The sequence below is a fragment of the Bison bison genome, unplaced genomic scaffold (assembly GCF_000754665.1).
Source record: "Bison bison bison isolate TAMUID 2011002044 unplaced genomic scaffold, Bison_UMD1.0 scf7180017864170, whole genome shotgun sequence".
Classification (NCBI taxonomy): domain Eukaryota; kingdom Metazoa; phylum Chordata; class Mammalia; order Artiodactyla; family Bovidae; genus Bison; species Bison bison.
In genome coordinates, this window is record NW_011494742.1 from 1,082,053 (window position 1) to 1,095,605 (window position 13,553).

Consider the following 13,553-nt stretch of genomic DNA (forward strand, 5'->3'; position numbering starts at 1 on the left):
TCTACACAATGCAAATGATTTGAGACGAGAGATGGATTGGGGAGGGGTTCTTGGAAGAGGGGCTTGGGGAGCCGAGAGAACATGGGGGAGGGTGTGAGGCATGTCCTTAGCCCTGTTGACTCACCACAGACAACATGTTAGCCAGGGCGGTACCCAGATAGGCTGTAAACAGTGCTGCAAGAGAACAAAGAAATCGTCAGGAAACCAGCAGTGCCTCAAGTTTATACATTCTCTCCCCATACATTTTATGCCACAAATGCTATCTCTTGGGTTAAAAAAAAAAATTGAGTTACATTTCCATTGCTTGGCAGCTTTGAAAAGTGTTAAATTCCATGCAAATGCCGGCATAACTAAGACAGCAGATGAACTTTGTTAAAAAGGACCAGAATTTAGCTGTTACAGTTCTCCTGGGTCCTACCACCTTGCATTCTAGCAAAGGAGCATTTAGCAGCATAAACCATAAATGAGCATTTTACTATACAGCCAAGGCGTGTGAATCCCAGAACTCCCTGCTGGGATATTTCATCACAAGTTATTAACATAATATGGGTTTCCAGGGAGGAACAGCATTCTGTAAGCTTGAGGAAGACCAAATATGCTTGCTGGGCTTTGCATGTTGAGGGCATCGCCAGGCTAGCCACTGGGGAGACCCAAGAGCTGGTGGGAGGTCAGGGTCTGTGAAAATGGGCCACAGTAATTGGGATTTGCTTCTGAACCCTCAATTTCTCCACTAAAAACATCCCAATGGTTCCTAGGATATTAACAACAGCAAACCTTTATTAGAGAGTCACTGAATACCCCAACCACACACCTACAAGGACTATTTGAAGGTGCTGTGGTCAATGTTCTGGTGTTTAAGGTTAACTGCTGTATCTGATGTAAATCACCCAATCCTCCATATAAAGATTAATTTACACAAGAGTTGCTTCAATCACCTGCCTGGAAAGCAGGAATCACAGACAACAAATGAACAACCTCCATCAAAAACTCTGTCTTTGTGTGGCTGAACACTTTGCATTCAGTGAAAATAGTTTTTAAAGTTCTAATCACTAAAGGACTATTCAAAATAGTTTAAAATAAAAATCCCTTTATAAAGAAAACAAATCCTCCCATTTATCTTTGGAGGCTCAGCAAAAGTTTTGCAGGGTGGTTTCCCTGTGGGCATAGACGCTGGTGTCATTTGAGGTGGATAGGGAACTCTGCTGGTGGTACCCACCGCAGGCGATGGCGAGGAGGTGCGTCTGCCAGGTGATGACGTAGAACATGCCTCCTATGGCGATGCAGGCCAGCGAGCTGTTGAAGCCACATAGTCCAAAGTAGATAGAGTCAAAGGGCGTCGCGAGAGTGAGAGCTGGGGGAGAAGACAGGCTGAGTGCTGCGTGGGATCGAGCGGGCCCACTAGCCCTGAAGTCCCCCACCGTTCTCAACTCAGACAGTTATCAGTACCCCCAAGTATTTATGAAAAGGACTCCTGGCTATTCAGTGGGAAAACATCTAAAGCAGACAAATGGCTTTAGAGTCACATGCATATCAGTGCTTCAGCTGGTATGGGTATGAGACTCTTTTGAGTAATGATCTGAAGTTTGATTGAGCAGTGCCAGAAGAAGGAGGGTTAAGGTATCAACCTGAATGTTCTCTCGTGGAGAACAAGCTTCTTATCATGATTAGAGATAAAGCTTACAATATAAACATGCCTGGAACAAGCTCTTCCCAAGCTTTTAGTTTATCCAGAGGTGTAAGTGACCAGAGCTTTTCTCAGGGATGGGGTTTGCTCAGCGGAGCGGGAGGGCACAGCACCCAAAATGCTAAGACCAGGTGATGTGGAAGGAGGAAGAGTTTACAGGAATAAGCAGGTGGAGCAAGAAGACACACGTCAGCATTTTCTTTGGAGCTGGCCCCGGGCACAACATTCTTGCAGCCCATTAATAAGGGATCCATTCATAAGGCCCATTAATTAAGTTAATTAATAATGACACTAACCTGCTAACATCCCAATGGTGGATCCAATTGCAGCATGCAAGCAAATAAGAGGCGATGATATGAACAAAGCTATGAGGAAAATGCCTCCAGTCCAGGGGTTATCGCAGCCGTACACTTGGCCGATTCCAACAGGGATGGCTCTCAAAAGCTTCAGGTCCAACAGGATCACATGCAGTTACGGAGGCAAAAGAGACAATTTGAACAGGAAAATATTTGATGCCAAACCCTCCATACTAACACTTTGCAACAATTTTCCAAGATATTTTCAAATAATTTCACTCTACAAGGAATACAAGATTTATTATTTTAATCTTGAGTTCTAAGAACAGTAAAGGGTTAAAATGTTGTTTCCTTTATTTAGAAACATGAGTGTAAGGCACTAAACTCCCAGGCTCCTCTGTCCATGGAATTTTCCAGGCAAGAATACTGGAGTGAGCTGCCATTTCTTACACCAGGGGATCTTCCCAAACCTAAGGATCAAATCTGTGTCTCTTGGGTCTCCTTCACTGGCAGGTAGATTCTTTACTGCTGCCCTACCTGGGAAGCCCTTCAACTCTCCTTTAAAGGGCCTGCAAAATAAAGCAAATTTTCCTTTCCTACCAATGCTTGTCTCTTGAGAATTGTCTTTTGAGTGATGAGCAACTGGATTTGGGTTTAGAAAAAAATCAGGGTGTTGGTCATTAGAAAATTACTAGATGGCTAATCAGAGTTGGGATTGAAAAACTCTTGTAACATCTTGTTTTTTTTTTTTTTAAGCTAAAAACATGCCTAGAAGGCCAAATATTAGATGGGAAGATGGTTCTTTGTGTTTTCAAGAGCAGCATGTCTGGGCCATGGTCATATTGGTGCGGTCGTCTGAATGAGCAGCTAGATTGTATCCACAGAGGAGCCCCTGGGCAGGTGGTGCCCTGGCTTGCGCAGGTTTTAGTGGTAAAGCCATCACGTGGTGGCTGATGGGAGAGTGCCCTGATGTGTCAAGCCTCTGTGTGTCTCAGATAGTGAGTGTCTATGAATGAGAAAGGAAGTCCAGAGTCCAGTGCCTTGTGGGCACTTGCACACGTGCCCTGAAGTTTGGGAAAAGATTCTGGGCACATAGCCTTCCCCAGTGGCTGAGATTGGGTCTGTGTTTTGAAGGTTGGGACTTGAGCTAGGAAAACGCAGGAGAGGCTCTGGGCCTGCTGCGGGGCACTGGGTTCATCCTGCCTTTGTTTATAGTTCATGGGGAAGCAGGTCTTCCCACGCCCTCTGAAGCCTCCTCCTGGGGTGCTGAGGAGGGAGGTCTTGTGGCTGTAGGGCCCTCACTCCACATCCAGACAGCATTGCTGTGGTCTAGCGGGCAACCCTCTGGGTTCAGTCCCCCCTTAACCTAGGACATAGAACAGGACAGGACTCAGACATTGCTATGTGGGGGACAGTGGGACAGGCAGAGTTCTGGACAGAGGCAGTGGCTGGGCTATCTGGTCCCCAGCCAGCTGTAGCCTCCAGCAGGCTCTCCCATCACCAAAGAGCAGGGGAGCTTGCAGAGCCTCAAAATCCTTGGGAGGCCTAGACCGTCTCTCTAACATCTACCGCTGTTTCCCCAAACTCAAGGCTCTAATTATGATGGTCAAAATGACAAGACATTCTTATCATCATCATAATACATTCAAAATTAGCCAGAAGAGTATTTCTCAAAGAATAATCACCAAGCATTGAATTTGTCTTTCTTGGAACTTTGGGGGTTCCAAAGTATTTGTACAGTATTTTCCATTTAATTTTTTTTTCTTACAAAATTCCTAGTTATCTTTTCTATGGAAACTGTGGTTTGAGGAATGCAAAGTATCTCAAACTTGCCCTTTCTACCATCATCCCCGCTTAGCCATGCCCGTTAGAGCCGTTTTGACTTGAAAAGATACTGATTGGGTGAATATTGTGAAAGGGAAGCGTGAGGGTCTGAACTGCCAACATGGCCTGTTTCTCACCTTTGGCTCACGAAGGTACACACACATACACACACACACACACACACACACACACACACACACGAACATCAACAAGCATGGGGCTAAAGTCAACTTGTCTCTTCCTAGATAATACATCTTGGGCAAATGCAGGGCTCTCTTCCATGCCATCCTGCTGTCTCCATGAACTGTCAGAGAAACTTGGCACCATTATTTCTGACACAAAGTCCCTTCAACAAGCCCAGGTGGCTTTGTGGTTAGATGATAGACTGCTAATAACAAATTTCAGAGCGAGTGCTAGTCCGCAGAGTCATTTAGTGTATCAGAGTAGAGGACCTCAGAGAAAACATGCCCAGTTTAAGAAAGAAGGCTGATGGGCACGTTTCTCCAGGCTGACTTAAAGCTTTTAGTGTAGTTTTTTTTTTTTTTTAATCTATCTTGGCAGACTTCCAGAGGCCAGCATTATATACAGAATGCGTACCAAAAGCTTAAAAAACTCTGTTAGATGTTTCTTAGTGGAGGAACACCCGTGCTTTAAAGTGGGCGATACCCCAGAGAGTGAGGGGAACCCGCTCCCCAGCCTGGAGCAGAGACTTCTCCAGCCAACAGAAGGCAGTGTGGAGTGCATGTCGTCAATGATTCAAAGACATTGAATGAGAAGGAAAACATGACGTAGCTTGGATTGAACTGGAGTAAGGGATCAAGAGGCTCAAAAACAAAACAACAAAAAAAGATAAAAGAACCCAAATCTAGAAATCAGGAGGCTTCTTTTGACTTTACCCCTCACTCATGAGCTGCATGACCTCAGGCAGTCTCTTAACCTAGCCTTGGTCTTTCTCTCTGGCTACGACAGGACAGGGTGGGGCCAGAAATGGCCCTTTTAGCTCTTAAAAAGAGAAAAGAAAAAGCTGGTGGCTAATGTGATGTTGTAGGTAGAGTGCCTTGCACTGAATAATTGGTAATAGGTATTAATATAACTGGATGTTTCTGACATGCAAAATAACTAAATGCCACTTTAACACTGAGTGTTGGCAGGCATGCTGCCCTTCCACCTTCCACCTACCAAGGGCACTTGGATCTCTGACCAGCTGATGTTGGGCACGGAGGAGACCGGCTGCAGCAGTGTCGTGGGGAAGAAGAGGTTGTAGTGGCCCGTGGCCGCCAGGTACAGGGTCACGGCGATGTTGAAGGGCAGGGTGAAGACCGGGAGGTCCCACTTGCTGAAGATGGTGCCCAGGGCACTGGAGAGGATGGGGCTGATGGCAGAAGCACAGGAGATGCTGTTCATGATGCCCTCTGGCCCTGGCGCTAGACTGAGTGGGACAAGGGGGCTCCCTGAGCCTTCTTGGGGGAAAAACAGCTGGTTGGCTCCCTCTCCCAGCCTGACTGGCTCTGGGCAGCCCTCTTCCTGGGCCTCCTTCCTCTGCCCCACACCACGACAGGGTGGGTGCCCAGACTCAGCTTCAGAAGCAGGTCTTTTGGGGAAAGTCCTAAGGCAAGGGAGTCACAGAACTTCCTTGAAGGGCCTTAAGGCTCCCTCTGCAAGTGTGAGCAGAGAGGACAGACCAGCGAAGGGGAAACCCATTCATTCATTCAACAAATGTTTGCAGAGGAGCTGAGGGCGATCCTGGCAGGAGTGCCCTTTGGTTTCTGCAGGGGAGGGAGGAGCTGGACTCTGGCCCTCTGAGGGCTCTGGGCAGTGCCTGGGCCTGCAGCCCACCCTGGGAGGTTGTCCTGGTTGGGGCATGGGGTCCGAGGACAGGGCAGCGCTGGGGAGGAGGGATGGGAAGTTTTCCGGAGAGTGACAGGACCCCCTGGCTCTAAACCCTCTGTGGACCTCAGTTCCCTTCCCTGTCTGGTGGGGTAGGGCCAGGGGCTCTTTTAGATCTCAAAAAAGAAGAGTAAAGGAATGTAGGTAATGAAATACTGTGTGTGGAACACCTAGCACTGTGGTGCTATCACTGTACAATGTCAGTAATTACTTTCAGATGGTATTTCTGGTATGACGATATTTCTAAGGAAATGCTACTTTGAACACCTGTTGAGACGCTCACAGAGTTAGGTAGAAAGGTGGGAAGCCCTTTATCTGCACCCACAGCCTCAGAAGCAAACTTACCAAGACATGGACATCACGATGACCGGGAGTAGAAGCCACCAGAAATAGTCGCCTTTGTCTGAGAACACGGCCATCAGCAGCCCCACCAGGACCCCGTTATAGCCGTGAAGTCCAGCTGCGATGGCGGACCTGGGAGGGGAGCGCTACTGAAGGGGGGTCCCCTGCGGCCTAAAGCAGGGCACAGCCCCCCTGATTGTCCTTCTGAGCCAGGCTTTTCTCAGCTGGAGCCTCACCACACACACTTTCCGATCATCAGCCCTTCACTGTCCCCTGGAGAACGTGCAGTTTTGTAACCAGGGAATGCTTGTTTTAGTTATGAGTGACCTTGTTTGAGGCGTTTCTGAGCTGTGAGCCAAGCAGTGAGGATGGGAAGCTGGGGAAGGGTCCCCTCAGGGAGCTGACTCTTGTCTCAGGCTGGGACCCTGGGTTTCCTGAGACTCACTTGTCCTGACTCAGGATGAGGGCTGTCAGGGTGGACACTACGGTGCCCAGGCAGCCCGAGATGGCCCACCAGGGGTTCTGGATGAAGAGGCCGAGGACGATGAGGATGCCGCTGAGGGGGTTGTTCACAAACATCACCTGGGACGTGCCCCGGAGCACCCAGTCGAGGAACTGGAACACTGGGGATTTGTCTGAAAATGCAATGGGTCAGGGAGTCAGTCAAGGCTCAGTTGTGCCAGGTGAGGCCCCAGCGGGTGAGAGGGTGAGGGAAGCTGGCCTCCAAGGTGGGTTCCGCCCCCTGCTGTCACCTGCCACAGAGCCGGGTAAGGAAAGAACCCAAGAGGGCGTCTGACTGCCCAGAAAGCCCTTCACCCCATTGTGAGCTGGCTCTGGTCTGTAGGTTGTTGTTCAAGCAGTGGGTACCCTGCACAACCTGTGCCAAGAGAATGGCCTGAATTTTCAGGAGGACGGATCCAGGCGCCAAGCCCCTGGCCTGACCTCTGGGAGACTGCTAATGGGAACCTGTTAGAACAGTAGACACAGCTCTCCCATAAGCCATTTCTAGGTGGGAATTTTCCTAGAAAGCTGGCTCTAGAATCCCTGTACTAAAAAGTGACATTCTGAGGGAATATTGGCAAGAGCGTGACCATTATGTTCAGAGGTGAGAGTTTGCACATCTACGGGTATTGGCATTGACATTCTGAGAGTCCATATGCCTGTTGTAACAGGGAAACTCCTATCCATGGAAACAGGACTCCATCTCATCTACAGAGATCCGAGCAGCGTGTTTCCTAGAGGACAGCAGAGAGGGCCTTTTCAGGGGTGGGAGCAGGGGCTGCTCTCGTGGAGTGTTCACCTTTAAGACCCTCTCCACACTCCTTCATCTCTCCGGTGATGTACCCCAGGGCTTTGCGGATCCTCTTCCTGATGGCGGCCAGGGAGCTCCGAATCCAGGAAGTCTTGGAGATGCCCGTTTCCACCTTTATCTCGGAGCTGTCCTCCATGGTTTCCAGAGCCTGTCCAGGGACAAGAGACGGGCAAGAAGCCCCACATTCTGAGCTTCTCACACTGAGGAGTGACGTGCTTGCCAGGCGGCAAGCTAAGGTTTTCATTTGATATTTTGTGAAATTGCTATTTAAGCATCTTTGATACTGTAGACTAGAATATCTTTTGTTTCGTTTCACATGTTACTTGTCTCTATATGATTTACAGATTCAATTAACTGTGGATTACAAATATTTGAAAAAATTTTTTAGAAAGTTCCAAAAAGGAAAACTTGAATTTGCTGCACACTGGCAACTTTTTATTAATACATATCATTTACATTGTATTTACAGCTATTTACACAGCATTTTCATTGTATTAATATTAAGAATTATAAGTAATCTAGAGATGAGTTAAAATGTATCAGAGGATGTGTATAGGTTATATGCAAATATTAATACTACGCCATTTTATGTAAAGGACTTGAACATCCACAGATTTTGGTACCCTTCAGGGATCTTGGAACCAATCCCCCATGACTGTAGTGTAACAAGACACTAGCTTTAGCCTCATTCTGTGGATGAGGTCTCAGGTGTGGATGGAGAGGTTAGGTTCTCACTTATAAAGGTCAAGGTCAAATATATAATTTAGATTTACCCACAAATTTTTAGATTCTTTTTTTTTTAAATATTACTTCTAGTATACCACACTCTTTGCTGAAGACAGCACCTCCCCAAACTCCAATATGTCTAGTCTTTAAAATTTAACTATCCATAAAATTAAATGAGTAGAGATTCTGTTTTGAAAATTAGCACCAACTTATTTCCTAAATACTTGAATGCTGGATCCAGAAGGATAAGCACAACATAATCAAATAAAAGAAGCAGCAGATTTTATAAAGTAAACTGAAAAATAGACATCTTTATCCCACGTAATTATGTTTCTAGAAATATGAATTCAAGAAAAGTTTGCCTAATTCAGAGGATGTCTTTTCCGAACCTGGTTTTTCTACTCTGTGGCAGGCTCTGGCAGGCTCTAGGATGCAGGCGCCACCCCTGATTCAGGCCACTCTTTACTCACCAGCAGCTCGACCGTGGGCTTCCGGTATAGGCGGGGAGAAGGGTCTTTGGGGTGCCTCTCCTGCTGCTCACCTTTACCAAACACTGGAGTCGAAAGGAGAGAGCACCATCAGTTAGGACCTGTACCCTGGCATCTTTGCAGCAAGTTTCCTGCCAGGCTTGAGTTGGAATGCTCAGCACTTCCTGGCCCACTGAGGATGCCCTGGGCTTGTCTCCTTACACAGGAAAGCCCCCTCTTCTGCTATTGCAAACACCCATGGGCAAGCTTTTTGGGGAAAAAAATGCACATCTTGATGTAAACAGGACATTTTACAGGAATTTAGGGGATTCAGAGACTAGGCTGACTTTTAGTAAAGAGGCTCTGATTTTACTCAACTCCTGTGTTTTGTAGATGAGCAAATAGAGCTACTCATGAGCCCTGAACCCAGGGTTCTTTCCCTACATGACACAAAGACTGGTATTTATAAGGTGTTGTTGCTCATAAAGCATTAAGCTGTCCGAACCATCCAAGGTCTGTGTTCAAATTTTACTACAACTCTTCCCACCTGGATGACCTAAGCTGCTTTGGTCTTTTTAGGATTATGTCTCAGAATTTTAGATATTTAAGCAGCAGTGGCTGGTTGGATTAACACAAGGGATACCCATGTTGTTAACTCAAAACAGATTTTGGCATGTCCCTGTTATTCTAGAAAATTCATTGTAAGTGTTTTCATTACTATGAGAGAATCTATTTGTAAAGATCAGGAATTTCAGAAGTGTTTAAATATCATGAAAGGCCTTTGGAAGTTTTGCTGTTGATGCTCTGATGTCCTCTTGTGGTCAAGTGTGAGAATGGCAGTCTGAGCTCTAGATGCCGAGAATCTTTAGACAATTGGCCATTCAGTCCGCATTTATGAGATTTCAGGGCACTTAGATACTGGAAGAGATGCACCAATGGCCCTGTGACCCCTCGTTTGAAGGAAGAGGAACTGCAAATACCAGTGTGGTGGTTGGGAAGTTAAGTGGGGGAAACAAATTAAGGAAGTTTGAAAGGAAGAGCAGGAAGCAAAGAGGATACTCTAGCCTCTGAGGCCAGTGTGTGTGATATCCTGAGAGATTCTCTGCTTCTGTCTGAAATGCCAACTCTCCAGCAGCTCCTACTAACTTCTCCCAGTCTCAGTGCAGGGCTCTCTGCCAGGTCCTCCTTTACCCCAGCCCTCCAACACCATCCTAAGAAGATGTTTGTAGGGAGAGTATTAACTTTGGGAAGCAAACTATGCTCTGTTCCTTGGGAATGCCCTGGGGGCTCTGTCAAACTTCTGGCCCAAAGGGGTCCTCTCTGGGGGGCACAATTAGGCCTTCATGAGACTGCTCCCACCTTGCATCTGATTGGAGACCCTCCAACCCTCCCTTGCCTCCTCCCTGTTTGCCCCAACCTGCCCCCGCACCCAGCATCCAGGTTTCTGGCTTTCCTGACTGGCTGCACTCTGGACCTCCTCTTGGCCTTTGGGAGACCCTCCCCTCACAGCTGTAGGAGAGAACATTTTATCTCTAGAAGCCTGACCATCATGACTACATCGTGGTTGTGATTTGCAGTTTTTTGGGGATCATTTTAAATGTGATGTTTTATTTAATTTTAATTATTATTATTATTTTTTTTGTATTTTGGCTACACCTGCTGATGGCCTACAGACCAGTTCTCCAACCACGGGCTGAACCCAGGCCACTGCAGTGGAAGCACCAAATCCTAACCACCAGGCCACCAGGCAGCTGCCTTACAGAGAGCTGTTCAAGCTTCTTCTGCCACCTAGGCTGCCTCCCAGATGAACTAGAGTAGCGTTTCTGGGCATGGGATGTGGGTGGTTCCAATGTGCCATCAAGTTTGCAACCCTCCTGGCCAAGACTGACAAAGCCTGTCTCAGTTCCCGTCTCCCCATCCCTGGCTGAGACTCTGAGACCCATGGCTGAAGTCAGAGGTTGGGGGATGACGAGAATGAACCTCACCCTCACAGATTTCCCCACTGCCTGTGATAGAGGTGCTGCCAGGGTCCCCATTTTAGAGGTGAAAAGGTCTAAGGCCCCCTGGGAGCCATGTGGGGAGGCACACACCTTTGCTCCTCCTGTGGATGGATGACCACTCGATATGGAACACGTTCCTGGGCTTGGGGAGCACGGCCTCCGAGCCCTCATCCGCCTTGGGGCTCGTGGAGGGTGGCTCTGCCTCAGTGTTGCCTGGCCAGGGGCAAAACGAGACAGGTCAGTATCCCACCCTGGTCCACCCCCAGAGGCAGAGAGCGCTGGGAAATTCATGCAGAGCTGGAGGAGCAGTGCAGTCCGAGCTGCAGTAGTGACTGCATTAGTGTCTACGGAAAAAGCCCTCTTTCCCATTCTTCCTGCTAAAACTTCCACTTCCTTTCCTCACAGAAACCACATCAGAGATACCTATTGGTGTCAAGATACGGATGGGCCAGCCTGCCTTGTTCTCCCAGCAAGGCACTGCTCTAAGCCCCCTTCACTGGGCTTCGGACTAGTGTGAATGATGGACCTTAGCCCACTGCCCATTCCCGTCCTTCGGCCAGTGCCCTGGTCTCCATCTGCTGCAGAAAGAGTGTGTATGTGTGGGGAAGGGTCCTCAATACTCCCTGCACATAAGAGCCACCTGAGTGCTTAAAAAATGTCTGACTCCCATCCCAGACCAATTTTAAAAGTCAGAATTTTAATGTCACTGGTGTTTAAGAGATGACCCTAATGTGCAGTTGGAGCTGAGAACTTCTCATCTAGAGCCTTGCTACTCAAAGTGTGGTCCCCAGACCAGCGCCATCAGCCTTCTCTGGGATCTTGTTAGAAATGCAGAACCTGTGCTTCCACCCAGACTGATGCAATCAGAATCCACAGTCCAACCAGATTCCCCGGGTGCTTTCTGGGCACATTGGTTTGCCCTGTGGGAGGTAAGAGTCCTGAGGCTGTGATCAGCTACTAGAAACCCGCGGTGAAAATAGAGTAGCTTACCACCTAGGCAGCGTTTCTCAAAGTGGAGCCTGAGAATAGACAGCATCAGATCACCTGATGGCTTGTTATGAAGCGTGCCCCATGCTGATTAATTTGGGTACTTGGTGGTCCCCAAGGTATGCAGTTTTGACACTTTCTGCTTCTGGTTCCAGTGAACTCTGGAGTTAGATGATCAAATGGCTACCCGGAATAGTGGAGAGCTCTTGCACTGTCTTTACCTTTGGATACTTTTGGGGCGTTGTTATCTCCGAAAGATGGAAAACTTAGGCTCTGGTGATTTCTGAAGCACTCTAAGTGAGTCACATGGCCCTCAGCCCTCAGTTCCTTTCTCTGCATCTTTGCTGCTCAGTGTCAGGTTTGTGGACTGGCTTCACGGACATCCAAGGCTGCTTGTTAGAAATGCAGACTCTCAGCTCCCATCTCAGACCCAAGGAACTGGAATAAGTTTGTTTTTTTAAACAAGATCTCCAACTGACTTGTGTGCAAATTAAAGTTTGAGAAAACTGGTCTAGATCACATTGCTCATGTAGAAACAGCTTTAGCAAAGCTGAGAATATAGCATCAGCAACCAGAGTATGGGGCACGTGCACGAGCAAGGAAACGGGTTTGTTTATAATTTCAGACTGAAAGTTCAAACATGAAACTTCAAACATTGAAACACGAAACTTCAAACATGACCCTCCCCTCTAGGCTCGGGATGGGAAAAATCTATTTCACTCAGCATCCTGCCTGTGGGTCACCATGGAGCCTTAACTCCAGAGGCTGGAGAAGCTCTGGTACGTCAGACACAAGTGAATAAGGCACCTCCGCAGGTGCTGTGCAGGGGGATGGGGACCCAGAGGGTATCACTGCATCATCTGACAAAGCAGGGCATTCTTCCATAGCCAGTCCACAGGGAACATCTGAAGGCTGGAAGGGCACCTCTGCCCACCCAGTGCTTTTCATCCCTCATATGCTCACACCCCAGTCACCCTCTGCATAGAGAAATATATTGACCTTATTTAGCATCAGAGACTCAGAATTGCATGGATCTTCAAAATTACAGTCTACTTCCCAAGTCCAGAGAAATTGCATTACTGCCCCCCACCCCTCCCAGATCATGTAGTTATTAATTATGGCACAGCCGGGAGTTGCTCTCAGGTCTCCTGGCTCCCAGTTTGCTGATCTATAGAAAAACTGTCTCCCCTTTCCTGCCCTGGCCCTTTGCTTTCAGTTCTTATCAATAGACTGTGCTGCCTGCTCAGAATCCAGGAAAGTAGATCAGGGTCCATATTACCATGCATTCCTAGAACTGATGTCCCAGCCACAAAAACAAAAACAGAGAGTATCTTTCTTTTCCTTGAACCCACGTTTTGTTCTTATTTGGGCGATCGGGGAGGTGGCCCCAAATGTGGTCTGATACAGTGTTGCTTCTGGTCTGTGGGCAGGACGAGAGTTCAGGCCACAGACTGACCACCCAGGGAGGGTGACCACTCTTCCAGATGTGCTGGCCAAGAGATGAGGATGGCAGGTGGGAACAAGTGCCACAAGGAAGACTGGAGACAAAATAACAAATTTCCCAAGGCTGTGAAAATACTTAAAGCTGAGGTGATAGAAATTTACCACTACCTTTGGGACAGATTCTCAGGACTTTCATAACAGATAAAGGCAATTTCAAGGATATCATGAACACATCTATCAAATGCTCTAGAAAGAAATGTTCCATTGGTGTGGTGGGGAAAAAAAGAAAACAATGATAATGCTGGCCAGGAACCAGCATCACTCATTTCTGCACTGCATTTTGCAAGTCACCAAATTTCATTGACAGTTTCCCCCATTGCAAGCATGGTGGTACTCAGAAGGAGATCTACAGACCCTATAGGACTGGCCTTGCAAACCCAGCCTAAACAGAATGACAGGTATTTTGGAGGGTACCTCCTATTTCGTTCTCACGTTGTTACAATGATGAGACTGCTGCTGCTGCTGCTGCTGCTGCTAAGTCGCTTCAGTCATGTCCGACTCTGTGCGACCCCACAGACGGCAGCC

General features: G+C 47.7%; 1 protein-coding gene across 3 annotated transcripts in view; it reads right to left on the minus strand.

The window, feature by feature from the left end:
- SLC14A2 (solute carrier family 14 (urea transporter), member 2) overlaps window positions 1-13,553 on the minus strand; it is a 70,406-nt gene that overhangs the window by 6,748 nt on the left and 50,105 nt on the right. The window contains exons 10-20 of one of the 3 annotated variants that reach the window (XM_010842032.1): window positions 11,159-11,178; window positions 11,065-11,088; window positions 10,629-10,713; window positions 8,542-8,624; window positions 7,334-7,493; window positions 6,479-6,668; window positions 6,037-6,165; window positions 4,984-5,176; window positions 1,981-2,128; window positions 1,217-1,351; window positions 125-174 (exon numbers count right to left, since the gene is read on the minus strand). In XM_010842032.1, coding sequence (XP_010840334.1) covers window positions 125-174; window positions 1,217-1,351; window positions 1,981-2,128; window positions 4,984-5,176; window positions 6,037-6,165; window positions 6,479-6,668; window positions 7,334-7,493; window positions 8,542-8,624; window positions 10,629-10,713; window positions 11,065-11,088; window positions 11,159-11,178 — 1,217 coding nt within the window. Of the gene's footprint in view, window positions 1-124; window positions 175-1,216; window positions 1,352-1,980; window positions 2,129-4,983; window positions 5,177-6,036; window positions 6,166-6,478; window positions 6,669-7,333; window positions 7,494-8,541; window positions 8,625-10,628; window positions 10,752-11,064; window positions 11,089-11,158; window positions 11,179-13,553 lie in introns of all 3 variants that reach the window. The other 2 variants (XM_010842031.1, XM_010842030.1) reach the window with 2 other exon arrangements.